Source organism: Perissodus microlepis, chromosome 4, assembly GCF_051167445.1.
Source record: "Perissodus microlepis isolate ML-2025 ecotype Zambia chromosome 4, ASM5116744v1, whole genome shotgun sequence".
NCBI classification, from domain to species: Eukaryota; Metazoa; Chordata; class Actinopteri; order Cichliformes; family Cichlidae; genus Perissodus; species Perissodus microlepis.
In genome coordinates this window covers 16,684,017-16,698,927 of record NC_140464.1, presented here as the reverse complement: position 1 = coordinate 16,698,927, position 14,911 = coordinate 16,684,017, and the positions used below count along the sequence as shown (strand labels likewise).

The following is a 14,911-nucleotide window of genomic DNA, read 5'->3' as shown; positions in this document are numbered from 1 at the left end:
TTGTGGGTTTCGGTTTCTTCTGGCTGAACCAGCAATATAATATGACTAGAGTTTGATTGATTCCAACATAATAAGAGCAGGACTTTGTCTACCTTGTCATGGAAGGAAGCGAACTGATAGGATAACATGCAGTGTTTGTCCACAAGGAAGCAGAAGCGCCTCTTCTCCTCCAGCAGAGCCTCCTTACAGCCATCGGCGACGAACAACTGCATGTCCATCTGTCGGCTTGCCAACGTTTCTAGACACTGCAAACATGCATGCAAGTGGACATTAAAAACCATGGACAACATTCAAATTGTTTAGTGTACAAATGCACATCTATGTAAACATAACTGAAAAGATGATAAGCTTTGAACAGATCAGATTCAGCAGGTCTGAACTGTGTTGTGCCTTCCAAACAACCACCTTGAATAAATCAAGGTCTTATCTCGCTATGCACATGGTTTACAGCCATTTAGACACCGTCATTGTTGAGCCACAAAGAAAAAACCCAACAAGGGCAAAATGTATAAAAAGACCAGGGTTCCTTTGTCAATATTCTAATCTGTGTTGTGCAGAGGACAAGTATTATTAGTTTAGATCTTATTTTATTGACAGTCTGTGCTGTATTTGATGTTTAGTGAAAGGGCAGAACAGTAGGGAGGGCTGCATTATCTACACTGACAGTCTGGGATCATAAAAAGGTCAGAAAGCTACTGAAAGGATTTGATGTGTCCATGTATGTGGGATCCATGCAAATGAACCAGATATTCAGATATTTAAAATATTCAGTTTCACTTTCACTACTCTAGCAAATGCTGATATCACTGAAATGTAATGAAGTGAACGGTGTTAGAACAACAATCTGAATGAAATGGCGTCTTTTAATATTGCCTTCATTTCCTGACTTCTTCATGCTCCTTAATTTATCTCTTTTTTTTTTTTTGGGGGGGGGGGGGTCAAAATTTGTGGGAGCCATTTCTCATCCAACTGACTGGAAGTGTCACACCTCTAACGGCTGTTAATGCATTGCACACACCCTCTCTATTCAGCTCTTACAGCTCTGTCCTTGGTTGATAAATCCTCAAATGGCTGAAGGCTTTATTTACCACAAACCTGTGCCGGGTACAGTGCATTTCTAATCCATGTTATTCCCAAAAACATTCTGCACGTAGAAAAGTGGTCACTATTTGGTAGCACCGTATCAGTAAGTTAAAATGCACAATAACATGACCTCATAATTAAAAAATAACAATACTGCTTATTAAAAAATAAATAAAAAAAAAAAATCACACAAAAAGGCAAATAAATACAATTTCTTCTGGTTATCTAGACCATGAACAAATATGGGGCAATACCGTTTTGCCCTTTCTAAACAGAGTCGCCGGTCTTCCTGACCAAATGAAAATCTTCCTGTTTGTTTATGCTTTCGTGACAGGCACAAACGTATCTACTTAGATCTGTTAATTTCCTCCATCGATACCAGAAATCCTGATAACAGGCTTACCTTTGTGTCTGTATTTCAACAAACAATCATATGCAAATTTCAGAAGCAAATACTCACACCTACACAAATAAGTGCAGAAATAAAACTCTTACTAAAACTGTTCTTGTTACTGACCGGTTGTTCACTTATCATTTCTCTGTGCCTCCGTTTTGTTTCAATCAAACCCTGTGAGGGCACATTTTAATGCAGCCGTGTAAGTTTTTAATCTTTTAGTATCATAATGAAGGATATAATAAAATATAATGAAGCACAGCTAGAAAACTGTAATGGAGACCACACAAACACAAATGCATTAACTGACTTCTTTAGTACATTTGGGGGATTTCTGAAAAGCACCAGCATATATTTCTATATATTTCTACAGTACAGACAGATTATTATACAAATCTGCAGTATTTTGTGAGCGCCATTTTCTGTTGCTTCTACATTGTGGTTTTCCTGACACGCGTTTCCTGTGCATGTCAGAAAAACTGCAATGCACAGTCTTTTCTAGGTGAGAAAAATAGAGTGAGCAGTACAACCCACATGATCCACAACACTGTTTTCAACAAACTGATTAACACTGCAAAAAAAAAAAAAAAACAAAGCAGAAACACTAAATTCAGTGGGATGAATTGAAGTATTAATAACTCCACTACAGCCCATGAAACAAATCATTCTGTGTCGTTTGCTAAATTGCTGTTTAGTGTTTAGTTTCACCCTAAAAATACAAAAGGACTTAAGGGCAGAACAGAGAAGGAGAAAAACAGAGAGTGAATATTGTTCCACAACCGTGGCAGTGGGTGGCAGAATTTCTACTAATACATATCGCTGGGTGGGGAAAAAGTAAAAGGGGAATGTAAAATGCAGTTTCGACACACACACCCTCTTAATCACTTTACATCTGTCAACACCACAGTCACCCTGTTGCTATGGACAAGCTATGTTTATCCTGAGAACTACAAGGTGAGGGAGGTGAGAGTATTGCAGAGGATCGCAACAGAGATAACCAAACAAAAAAAAGAAAAAAAAATTACACACCTCCCCAACAGATGATTCTGACTTTCTGCTCTTTGAGGTTTAAGAGGCTTTGATACAAATCCCAATCTTTCCTATCCTTGTGTACAGAAAGTAAATTGTGCAGCAACTTTTTTTGGGAGAGTCTTTTAATTAGGTGTCTGACAGCTGTGACAGCACTCCCAGTTCATTTATTTATCTTTTTTTTTTTTTTAATTTTATCTTCTCTGTCTTCTGTCAGATCCTTCCCTGGCTTTGAAGAATCTTTGGTGTCTGGTGAATCACCTGCTCCTGTAAGCTCCTGTCTCCAAGTCCTGACACACCGTCTGCATGCCAGCCCAACTTGGTGTCTGTTGGATCTCTAAATCCGCATACCTGGCTTTAAATTAGATAAGTAGGCACAAGACTTGCGACTTGGTGGGAAGGTGAGAGAGCAGTAAGGTGAAAAGGAAAGAGGAAATGGAGCACGGTAAAGTGAGAGACAAAGGAATGAGAAAACAAAAGAATGAATGAGGTGACAGAAGAATTTATAATAAGGGAGAAGAGGAAGCAAGCCTGAAATTTCTATAAAGCCACAGGGCACGTGGAGTTCATCATCAACTGTGTGCACACAGAAGCTTGGCTCTAAAACAAGCTGTAATTTCTTAGATAATTTAACTTGCTCTGACATTTCATGGGGAAAGCAAAAATCCAGGGCTGTAACTAACTTGTTTAAAATGTAATACAAATGTGAATCAATGTCCTTGTCAACTTCACTGAGCTTCGTGACTCTATCGAATGTGTTTTGACTAAAAGTCCGTAACCTAACCCCAAGGACATTTGGCTTACTATGATATTTGACAGAAAAACATCAAATACAGTTCCTTACATGTATCATTTTTAACATTAGTGCTTAAAAAAGTACTCAAAAAGCTAATCACATCTACTCCAGCTTCTCGTATGCTTTCACTAAAAATAAATAAATAAATAAAATGCACAACTTCTTGTGCTTCTCTCTCTCTCCTTTATAATGAAGAAAATAATTCTGGGCAATGACAAGTCAAGTGTAGGCAGAGGTAGAAGCTAAAGCCGAAAATAAAATCAAGTATTTATGTTAGTGCACTCCTCTATTAAAGTGTGAAACTCCTTTTTAGGTCTCTTTGTCTTTCTTCCTTTAACTGTGCAGTTTATCAGCCTTCAGTAAAGTAGACCTTGTTGACAAAACACACAAATCTTTAAATATGCAAAAGACACACACACACACACACACACACACACACACACGCTCAGGCGAATAAGCTGCCTGGCAGGATCAGTGGTAGGCAGGTTATGCAAGACTTTAAGTTGGTATGCTCATAGGTCGGGGGAACTCTGAGGTTTAACTCATTTGCACTTTCCACTTAGCAGCGTCACTGCCAGGGTGTGGTTGCACCATGTAATAACAGAGTTAACCTGTTATAATGACTTCATATTCCACAGTGATTAATCAAGATCAATGACGTAAAGCACCTGAGGTAACTGTGACACACAGATCACGGATAAGTACCAACAGAGAAATGGTCATAATTTAAAAAGACAATAAAAGCACACTTTTAAACATTTTGGCCCTTGTAAAACATTAAATACATAACAAGACAAAAAAGTGCAATAAAGTCTCCACTTCTCAAAGAGTGGCCTGGTTAACTTTAGCGTTTCCTAATCAAATGTCACTTCTATAGCCTGAAGAGTTAGTGCTTGCTTGCTTTCTTGTTTGTGCACGTGTTTGGCAACTTTTATAAGTGGACATGCGGGTAGAACAAGATGGTGTAAGGGGACCTTGTGCGGGTGTATTCTTGAAGAAGATAAAAGAAGCCAAAAAACCCAAACAAGGAGCTTCTGCACAACTGCACAGACCAGACGCTTCACATATTGCCAGTAACTTCTGATACTCTGGCTGCAAGTTTCAGCTGTCAAGGTTTGTGAATGAGTGTCGTTATATGAACACGCCCACGTGTGTCAAAGAAAGCGCATGTGTGTACGATGTGTCATGTGTCTGTAGGAGTTGTTTTTTTTGTTTTTGTTTTTTAAGTTCGTCTCACCTCGCTTTCCTTGTTCTCGTACTTGTTCGCATTCTTGCCTTGGCTCTTTCTCCTCAGCTTCTTCAGGTCTGCCTGGGACTTCTCCAGAGAATCTTGCTTCATCTTGTGCTCCATCTGGTATCTTTTAAATGTGGCCTGGATCAGAAGAATGATTCATGTAAATGCTGCAACACCAACCTGATGAGATTTGTCAGAACCATCTTGGGTAGCAGAAATAAGGAGAAACTGTGAACTTTAAGAATAACTGGATGAATCATTTGAAATTTAAAAATGGTGGCTGCCAAAATATATCCACAGTCAAGTTTGCAGTATATCCTGGATATATTAAAAAAATCTTCCAGTACAAAGTCATGTTTCACACTATGCAGTAAACTACGCAAGCTGATTTGCAATGTAAACCGTTTGCTAAAATGTCTGTGATGATGTGTTAGGCTGGATCCATCTGCTATATGGCACTAGTGCAAAGTGAACATCAGAGAGAAATAACTTTTCTATATTTCTAATATTCAAAGAGGCACAAAAAGATTCCTGCATTATTGCACAGAACGAGATTATAGTTCATCAAGTGCATAAAAAGGATTGCTTTTCATATTTTTCAACTCAACACGGTTTAAAAACCATCATCTACGTCCTCTTTACCTGCTGATCCTGTATTAAAAACCAATTCAAAGGCTTTTATTCCATTTTATTTTTGCTTCTCCCTCACTTCATGTAGTTGCTGAATAAAAATGTAAAATGTAGCACAAAAGCCAGTGATAACAAAAACAAACCCAAACTTAGTTGTGCGCGCACACAGAAAAGAACTACTCACTGTCATGTATTTGACATCCATGTCAGTCTTTCTCTCCAGCTCAGCTATTATGTCTCTGTGGAACCTCTTAAACTTCAGGTGAAGAGGAGGAGGAAGGACAAGAGAGAAGAGAGGACAGGAAGACACACTGGTTATTATAAACTCGATGGGTGGATGGAGGGCTACAGTTTGTCAAGCTTTGCTGTCAGCAGAAAACAAGGAAAAATGCTGCAAGTCTCATGGAGAAAAATGGAGAATGATCATTTAAAGTGTATCGGTGCGGGGGCGAGAACCAAGTCCAAGGTTGCGCTTATGAATGAGTCAGATACAAAGCGTGGGAATGCCCACAGTCTTCTCTCAGATGCTCTCCAGCTCTCTCCCTCTCATTAGTGTGAGGGAGTCAAAGCGCTCCCCTTGTTGTGATGCAGTGTCTGCACCCACACGCAGCAGATCAATGATGTGGAAGACCCCATCACTGAAAACATATAGATGACCACAGGGACTGTAGTATACATAACACATAGTCATCAGACTGACTCTGACCTGAATTAATGCTGTGAGTCATAAACTCGCATCCATTAACAACTGAGCCCACCCACTGATGCCGTTTGCAACAATGTCTCAGAAGAGTGCCTCCCAACTTTTCTGCGTCATGTTCATGTTTTCTGGTTTACTTTCAGGCACTAGCATTATTTATTTGCACAAAACTTGTGCAACATTCAATAAAAATAATGCGCCCAACATGTTGTGATCTTTTTAAAAGGTTTTAAACATCTAAAATTTAAGAATGCTTGTGTTGTAGTGAAATATGGTACATGAAATTCTGCTAATTTTTTTCACTTAAAACATCCAATATTTGCAAGTTCCAGCAAAGCGATGGTCTTTTTCCATGCTACCTAAACACAAAGTGAACTGAAATTTTGCAACCTTTACATAATAAACATTTACAACATGTTCTTCAAAACTGAACAAAAGATTAATAAAGTAGTCCATGCAACCGTTTCGTGGTGTTAGTGTGCTAAGAGCGTACACAATGCTCATACTTAATTAATCAAACTGTAACTGCCCCAGCTGGTACAGGACAGGACATGTTAGGACCTGCTTGTTCTCAGCAACGAGATAAAGCCCCAGCTGCTCTTACAACCCAAAGCCATTTGTTTTCCTTCTGTATCTAATGTTTCATGTTTTTCTTGCTCATGATACTACTTCAGTTGTTGTAGGTGGGTAGGAAGATAAGGTGGTGTCTATCAACAGCAGCAGAAGGATGAAAAGAACCGTTTGCTGACAGCACACCACTAAATGCCGGTTAGTGAATTCCACCTCAGTCTGAGAAACAGGTTCAGAGAGTGAGACAAGCATGCATTTGGGAGAGGCAATACAATTAAAGATCAATTCGATAACGTAAAACAAAACATGTATACATTTGCAAAAACATATTCAAGACTCACGTTTTCCTCCAGCTCAAGATGAACGTTCCTGTGGACCTCTGAGATTTCTGTCAGTACTACACCTGCCAGGTGCAAAAAAAAGGAAGGGGAAAGATGGCACACAGGTTAATGTCATAAGATGGAAAGTTTTGTCTCAACTGTACAGAAAATCGTTATCTAAAGATATTTCACTAAAGTGTAAAATGACAGCCATAATGCACAGCACAGACTATAGCCTATAAGCCTGACAGTATCTGCAATATTTTTTTAACCAAAAAAGTAACCAGCTACAGATGTGATGTAGGATTTCCTTCACTGGCATGAAAGCAAACTCTATATGGAGCCTGGACCAAACGGGACCACTTGCTGCTCAGGAAATCAAAAAGAGCTCAGATGGCAGGCTGCCACAAATCATAACCTGTTTTTCCTAAAAACAATCAAATTAGGATTACGGAGCACAATACAGAGCATAATAACTACATGCTTGTAGCGCCAAGCCAAAGTACAGCAGTTTCATTTTAAGTCCCCACATCCCAGAGATAAAAATTGTACTACCTCTTCTTCTATTAGACAAGTTTGACATTTTTAGGTGGTATTCCTTACTTTTTTAAATTACTTTTAAAAGTAAATAGGTGGTTTCAAGTAACAAATAAGCAAAGTATTGGCAGCTCCACTGAAGACTGATTTCCCTTCAACTTCTTTGCATTCAAATAGTACTGCTTAGTACCCAAAGCCAAGCATTATGCAAAACTAATAGCAGTAACTCTACTAACAAGAAAGGCTACAAACTGTCTTGAGTCTGGTTTGCCGTTTACACGCAAGCACTGAGGTTTGACTTTTCTAGATATTATTGATTGCAGGTGCACGTGGTCTTTAACCTGCCAGCTCACTGAAACTGAGTCTGTGCCTATTTTGTGCCCACGAGACTGGTCTACCCAGGCAGGTCCCAGCTCGTCTAACTCAAATGGAGTATCTCACGCAGGCTTTTTTCTGCTGTGCAAGATGTGAGAAAAAAGGACAACTGAAGATAATTTCTGCACTTCATTCTTATGACACTGTCAAGAGTTCACATGCAAAAAAAGGCTTTTGTAACATACTGCCTTCTGGATAATACTGCTCACAGACTGAAATCTGCATGGGTGTGTTTGGCTGGTGCAGTCCTTTGATAATCACCATTTTCAACACCTCTTAGATGATGGGTAGACACAGAATAACAATGTGTGTGTATAAATTTGTCTTGGGCCAATTAATAACTTGTGTTTACACAGATGGTCACTCTGGTTGTTTAGCCAGCATTCTTTGTCATCTTCTTTCTGCAATAATGTCAAAACAGATAAACTAATTTGTTTAGAAAATGAATCATCTGTGTGCAGTCTCATGAACACAAGTTATTCGTAAGACATCCTTAGTTTACATCCAACAGCAATTTAAATTCAAGATAATGCTCAGCATATGTCGGGTATATTTTCTGTTTGTAGCATAGATGTGGGATACATCAGTGGATTTGCCAACACAAGATTACAAGACGTTCAACAAATGCACACTGCATCTTCTCCCACACTGAGCATTTTCCCATGGGTGCTGATTCCCATGCAGCTGCAGCCAACAAATACAGCTGTACTGTACATATAAGTATTGATAATGATGTAACCAGAAGCCACTGTAGAGATTCAGTGGCTTCTGCTTCAGGATACAAACACCTCCAGTTTATGTGTTACAAACAGACAAGCCAAATCATCATAGAATAAATACTTTACTCATCAAGTCCTCATCTAGATTTGTTAGGTTTATAAAGCAGTAGACCCATACTGGAGCACATGGATAAATAGGAAAAACAGCACGCACACCAAGGTTTGAAAAATAAAAAATTGCTGTCGTCTTTCAACTGTGTTCTGACGTGCACAAATGCACTGCGCAAATCCTTGACAGCCTTTCAATATGCCTGCAGACACTCTGACCTGTACATTCATCAGTATGTAAACACTGCCCTTCCCTGCTCCATCTTTCCACACCTTGCCTGCTCCACCTTGCCTCACAGTGAGACTGGCTGCTGCAGTTCAAACAGCTCGGCAGATAAAGACTCTGCTCATCCCAGTAAATCTGCCCTTTGACAGAGCAGAATAAAAGAAGCTGAGGGGTAGTGCAGCCAGGGTAAGGGTGGGAGGAAAATATGGTGAGGAGATAAATAGTGAGGCAGAAAAAGGGTACTACAATAAGTATAAGAGAAGAAATGACAATGTAGTAATGCTGGATATGGCAATACACAGTAAAAGAAAGAAAAAGAGTTTAGAAAGGCTATGCTAGATTTAAAATAAAACAGGGCCCAAGACTGGCCCAACCTTAAAGTCCCCTCATTTTACAGTAAGAATAATCTTAAAAATGTCAACAGGTGTGGTATTGAGTCAAACACCAGACAGACTGGTTTATATGTAAGGCGTATAAGTCGAGTCATAAACATACCTCAAAAACAAAATTCAGAAAATGATGTCACGTAAATGTTTCATATTAATAACTGCATAAAGATTGCATCACAGTTTCTTTCCAGCAGTTCTCACTCATTTGTTTATTGTTGCACAGACCACACAAAATGTTGCTCGGCAACAGGTGCACTCTTTTGAGCAAGGTGTGAGGGCAATAGTGTATCATTATGAGGATAACTCTAAAAGCAATGTGCCATTATTACCCAACCAAAACCACAGAGATAAACCCAGCCAACCCAACCACCATCGATTTAAATAAATCCCTTTTTGCCTCTGATGAGATACAATTGTTTTATGTCCCACATGACAGTGAACAGTGTCTTTCGTAATTGCATATGTTGAGACAGATAGGCAATGTCTGTTTGTAGAAAGGCTCTGTGAAGACTGAGCACTTTATTGCATTTTCCCAGAAGCCTGCAAAAAAAAAAAAAAAAAAAAAGACCCACAGTTCTTCCACCGTTTTTGACTGTGGACAAAATAATCCTGGCATCTATGAGAACCACCTGACACAGTATGCAAACATGCTTGGATTATGTAAAGTGGGCCTGGTGCCATTTGAACACTAGTCACTGTGTGTCTGTGTCCACGAAACATCTATAAATACCCTTTTTGCTGCAAAAGGACAAGATAGGATGAGATTAAATTCTTTGGGGACAATGAAATGCGGCACAGTCAACATATCTTACAGGCTGTTTGCTGTTCCAATTTTTAGGCAGCAGTTTTGCGGTTCTTTTCACTGTTCCCTGTGCATTTCTGTTTCTAGCATCAAGACTAGAAGTACAACGAGAAGATGTAAAGAGCAAATTCTAAGCACGTTCTAATCCTATTGCATCCGAACAACCTGGTCTGTACATGTTAATTCCTGCTCTTTGTTTGACCAAACGTCAGAAACCTGAGCGTTCGAATGAGAAAAAAGAAAAAAAGGTTGACATTTGAACTCTGGCAGAAGTGGAGGGAGAGATAAAGGAAAGGGGCGAGAGAACGAGGTGCACCGGTGCTCTAATGCCTCGCGAGAGTATCTGGTTTCTGGTTATCTGTCACTGGAGCTCATGTTTCTTACAGAGCAGCTTCACTACAAGCATAAGCAGCCTCGTGATGAAGATGTGTAGACTTTAACACCACATTTCTTGTAGAAGATGTCTCCATAATTATTACAACTTAAAACAATGTCTTACGAACCTGACAGCAACTCACGACACAAATTGAAGATCCTGACGTGCAGCACAGACTCCAAGTACAATGATTTGGGTCTTCAAGCCTGGTTCATTAAACTAGATGAACACCCACCACTCTACATAATCCATCATAATGACTCAGAATAAACTGATCCTATTGAGGATGCAAAGGCTTACTTTTCTAGCCACTTGCCAAGTGTGCACAGGGTGTTTATTTTTTTTTTGGGTGGAGTAGCACTTTAACTGTGCCAGGAAACTGACACCAGGTGGCACTTCCCATTGTGCTGCTAAATTTAATTAGCAGTTTTGCTACTAATCAGCAGGGGAGATGAGAGGCGTACAGTGGTTAAATCAAAGTGTGACACTAGTGACAATGACTTAGGATGCCAGACTTCTTTGGACTACAAATTAGCTCAGGGGAACTGAAGCCTGGGGAGTTAGAGAAGAACGAACATAGGACGATGAACAAACAGTGTATTCCCAAGTCTATCACACTCAAATACATAAAAATCACAAGAACGGTGCTGGAATTAATCAGTGGGTAACTTCTGATGTGTTCGAGCTAGAGCGCTGCCTGGGTTTAGTTTTTTAGTGATAAAGAGAGGTTCAAACATTACCCTGCTCTTTTTCATCATGAAACAATAAACCAGGGAATAGCTGTTGTTCCTTTCATTTATTTTTTTCTAAATTAATTTTAGTTATATTACACAAAGTGTCTTGTGGATATCTTTTGCAAACCTCTGATTTCTTATGAGGCTTTGCAGGTGTAGAGTCAAGGCTGTGCTTCATCGTCTTATGAGATGGGGCTGAGAAGGATTTAGACCAGCGACTGAGGGGCATACATATTAACTTGCTTTAGCTTGTGATTACTGGGTCATCTCATTGACTTGTGAATAAATTAATGATCCATTTCTCACACTTCTCAAACTGATGTCAGATGCACTTTAGAACTGGCAAATCCTGCTAAATTGAAAATATGCTCCCGATCAGCAAGGTCAGGAAATTTTAATTTAAGACTTTTAAATTCACTTTGTTAAAACTTCAAACCTAATAGTTCTAAAATGGCAACTGGCACTGAATGAATTCAGCTCCTGTGTTCCTCACAATTATCCCATGTTTACACACATATTTAGAATGAAGCCGGTGATAAACATCTGATCATTTTGTGAATAAATCTACAGACATAACAAATGCAATGGAGTGAAGCTTGTGAGCTACTTTAGGAAGTCAACTCGAGATGCACTGCATTATTCACGTGTAACATGCCTCACTCTCCTCACGTCATATACCCAACACACCCTCTCAATTCAGCTTTGTCTTGTTAAGCTGGAGAATTTCCCATCTTTTCCCCAGACCTACAACACTTCCTGCTCTTTCACCCAAACCTGCATCTACCCTGTATACTCAGAGAGGCCACTTTCCTATTGCTCCCGCAAATCTGTGTGCAACACATACCAAATGACATTGACTGCTGCAGACAAAAAAATGTCATTCAACTGAGGTTTTCCATCAACTTTAATTAAGCAACAATCTATCTGCTCTGTCTGAGGATCAGTAAATCATCCTTAAACTATTATTAGAAATGAAAAGACTGCCTTGGGAATAAAATACAACTGAATAAATTAGAAAGAAGAAAGTTTTTTGAGAAAAAGGGAGCTGCCTCCACAGTCTGCAGATTTCCCCCAGTTTATCCCAGTGGAGAATCACAGGACAGATCAACTTGGAAACTTACCTAATTCTCTGGAGACAGGAGAAACTGCAGCATTCTCCCCAATCTTAGTCAGTGCATCAAAATACAACTTTCCTGCCAGGGTCATTGCTGGGAAAATGATAAAATTGTCATTAATTTTTGTCACAGTAGCCCCTAATACCCTCTGAACACCACAGAGTAACAAATAGCCACATTATTATCCAACCTGTCCGATCCTTCCTCCAAAATGGCTAACTTGTACTTCCAGTTAGCCATTTTTCATTTCTTAGCCAACTCTAACTTAATATATAAACTCTGAATCTTTTTTTGATGTAATAGCAAAAACAAAGGGGGAAAAAAAGCTCACCTGCTACTGATTTCTCATAGTTCTTGCCCAGGTTGACCAGGTTCCTCAGTCCTGGGTTGAACTGTTCCATTACGGTCTAAAGGGGTTGAGAGAGAGAAAGGATTCACTGTGACTGTCAAACTGACAAAGTGACATGAGACGTAAATAACGAGGCAAAGAATGAATGAATGCAGTCACACTAGAGCCTGACGACAGTTTAAAGGAAGCTATAACCATGTCCTTCAGGCACACATTCGCATGCATACAGATAATGTCTACAAATTATGTCACAGAGGCCAAAAATTGCTTCTGTGGAAACTTAAGACAGGAAGCACAAAAACAACAAAGAAATAATAAATACGAGAATAAGAATGCACAATCAATTAAATAACGTGGGCATGAAAAGACACAGGCTAATCTGATAAAAGTGGGGTCTCTAGTGATCGCCATCCTTTAATCAACATCGTGGAGTGGAACTAATTATGTCTTGGAAAAAAATTTACTAATTTTCTGAGCTCCATTTTACAGGTGTCAAGTCCAACCCTCTGATTAGACAGGTCTTAGCTAACACGCACACACAAGCAAAACCTCCTTAGGACACCCATGGCAAACAATGTTTCATGAGTCTTGCATTGTTCAGCCACTTGTACGTCAGACATTTGTCAGCAGCATACTGACATAATGTGTAAGTAACAGCTCCCTGCTGATACAGGCATTCATAAGAAATGACTCAGTAACCTTTCCTTTAATTTTCAGCATCTAATAATGCTGTAAGAGAAAAACTTGTTCTTCCATTGCTGAAAATCACACTGCATTTTAAAAGTCCATGAAACATGTAAACAGCCAAATCGTGTTCATTTTCAACAAAAAACAAACACAACTTGCCACTGAGTATTTAAACAGACTATTTTGGGAGCCTGTCTTGCTTATTATCAATGAGCCTGAGGTGATGGCTGCCAAGGAGCTTGCTGTATAATCTTACCACACAAAACACACAGCCAGTTAAATTATTAAACCTGGAGTCTTTTTCCTGCATTTCACCACGCCAATGAGCTGTGGGGGCAGCCCCTGGAGGAGGCCGGTGGATAAGAACTGTTTAAAAAGGATAAATGCATGAGAGAAAGCTTCTTGCCTTCTTTTCCTCCTCCTGCTTTGAACACAGTCACCTTTACTCTGCCACCTGTGGCGTGCACACTGCAGAGGGCCATTAAGTCTGAAAGCCTGGTGGGATTTGGTGAGTGCCACTCGCGTTCAGTTAAACGTTTCATTTTCAGTGGTTAGGCTTCTCTTTGAAACCCAATTAAATCATAGACTCAACAAAAAAAACAGCTGATTACTTATTAAAATTGCTTTAAAGGGATCAGTTTCCCCACAATCCAAGATAAGGAGGAGTGGTAAATACCAATTCACTTGAAAAGCTCCCGCTTCAGTAAGTTAATTAGGCTACTGGTTGGCACGGAACTACAGAACAGCCCAAATGATGCTGATCAACCACGGCAGCAATTTAATGGGAAAAGAGGGAAAAGGAAATGCCACTCCCAGGGTGGGGCTATTCTCTCAAAACCAGTGATTCAACTCACTAATAGGCAGTTACAAGCTCTCGGGAAGCTTCTAAACTAAAATAAAAAGTGCTGACAAAAATGCACTGAACTCATTAACAGTGCAGGCTGAGATGCTGAGTAAACCAAGAACACACTTAAAGCTCAGGGATCCTGAAAGAGCAAGACCCCAGGGTAGGATAATCAAGTGTGATAATAGTCTTTTTTCTGCTGTAACACTGTCACTTACTTGTGATAGTGCCCATAAGCTAAACATATATCACCCTATATATTCTCCTGTGTTTTCAAAAAGAAGGTAAACTACTTAAAGGCGAATGTCCACACAAGTAAACTTTACTGCTAAAAACCCCCCAAAAAACCTCATGAGAACCATGAATAACACCTGTTAGACAACAGGTTGGTAAAAGTCAACCTGTAAACTTGAACCCGAGTTTAGGGAGGCACTTCTTCCCTCTCGCACCTGTTGGGTTTCCCACCTTCATAGGAAAGCAGCGCTTACCTTGTATGTACTTTCAGCGAGCTTGTTCACCTCCTCCGCGTTCCTCGACATGTTTAATGTAGTTCCCTCGCGACGCCCGACAAAGAAAATATTATATTTTTAATTATGAATTGACTTATTTGTAGGGAAAAAGAAACTACACCGATGCCAAACACCCCCTCCCCAAAAAACAGGTCCAAGTGGGAGCGGTGACCAAACCTACGCAGACATAAAATTCCTCATAGCCAGCAGGAGACGTAGGGACGCACGCTCAGCAACAAAAAAGGGAAAAGTAACTCCTGTGGTGGAGACTCGAGCTATCTGTTACTGCTGCCACTCTTCGTTTGAGCACACACTCAGGGGGTGAAAAAAAGCTGAGCTGTCAAACTTATTGTAGGTGGTTAGTTCAAAAAAGGGGAGGGGAACC

General features: G+C 39.8%; 1 protein-coding gene across 3 annotated transcripts in view; it reads right to left on the bottom strand.

Annotated features, from left to right (window-relative positions):
* baiap2l1b (BAR/IMD domain containing adaptor protein 2 like 1b) overlaps positions 1 to 14,911 on the bottom strand; it is a 27,235-nt gene extending 12,324 nt beyond the window's left edge. The window contains exons 1-7 of one of the 3 annotated variants that reach the window (XM_084926119.1): positions 14,506 to 14,911; positions 12,469 to 12,544; positions 12,144 to 12,230; positions 6,778 to 6,839; positions 5,351 to 5,422; positions 4,540 to 4,674; positions 93 to 245 (exon numbers count right to left, since the gene is read on the bottom strand). In XM_084926119.1, coding sequence (XP_084782245.1) covers positions 93 to 245; positions 4,540 to 4,674; positions 5,351 to 5,422; positions 6,778 to 6,839; positions 12,144 to 12,230; positions 12,469 to 12,544; positions 14,506 to 14,556 — 636 coding nt within the window. In that variant the 5' untranslated portion in view covers positions 14,557 to 14,911. The remainder of the gene's footprint in view (positions 1 to 92; positions 246 to 4,539; positions 4,675 to 5,350; positions 5,423 to 6,777; positions 6,840 to 12,143; positions 12,231 to 12,468; positions 12,545 to 14,505) is intronic. The other 2 variants (XM_084926120.1, XM_084926121.1) reach the window with 2 other exon arrangements.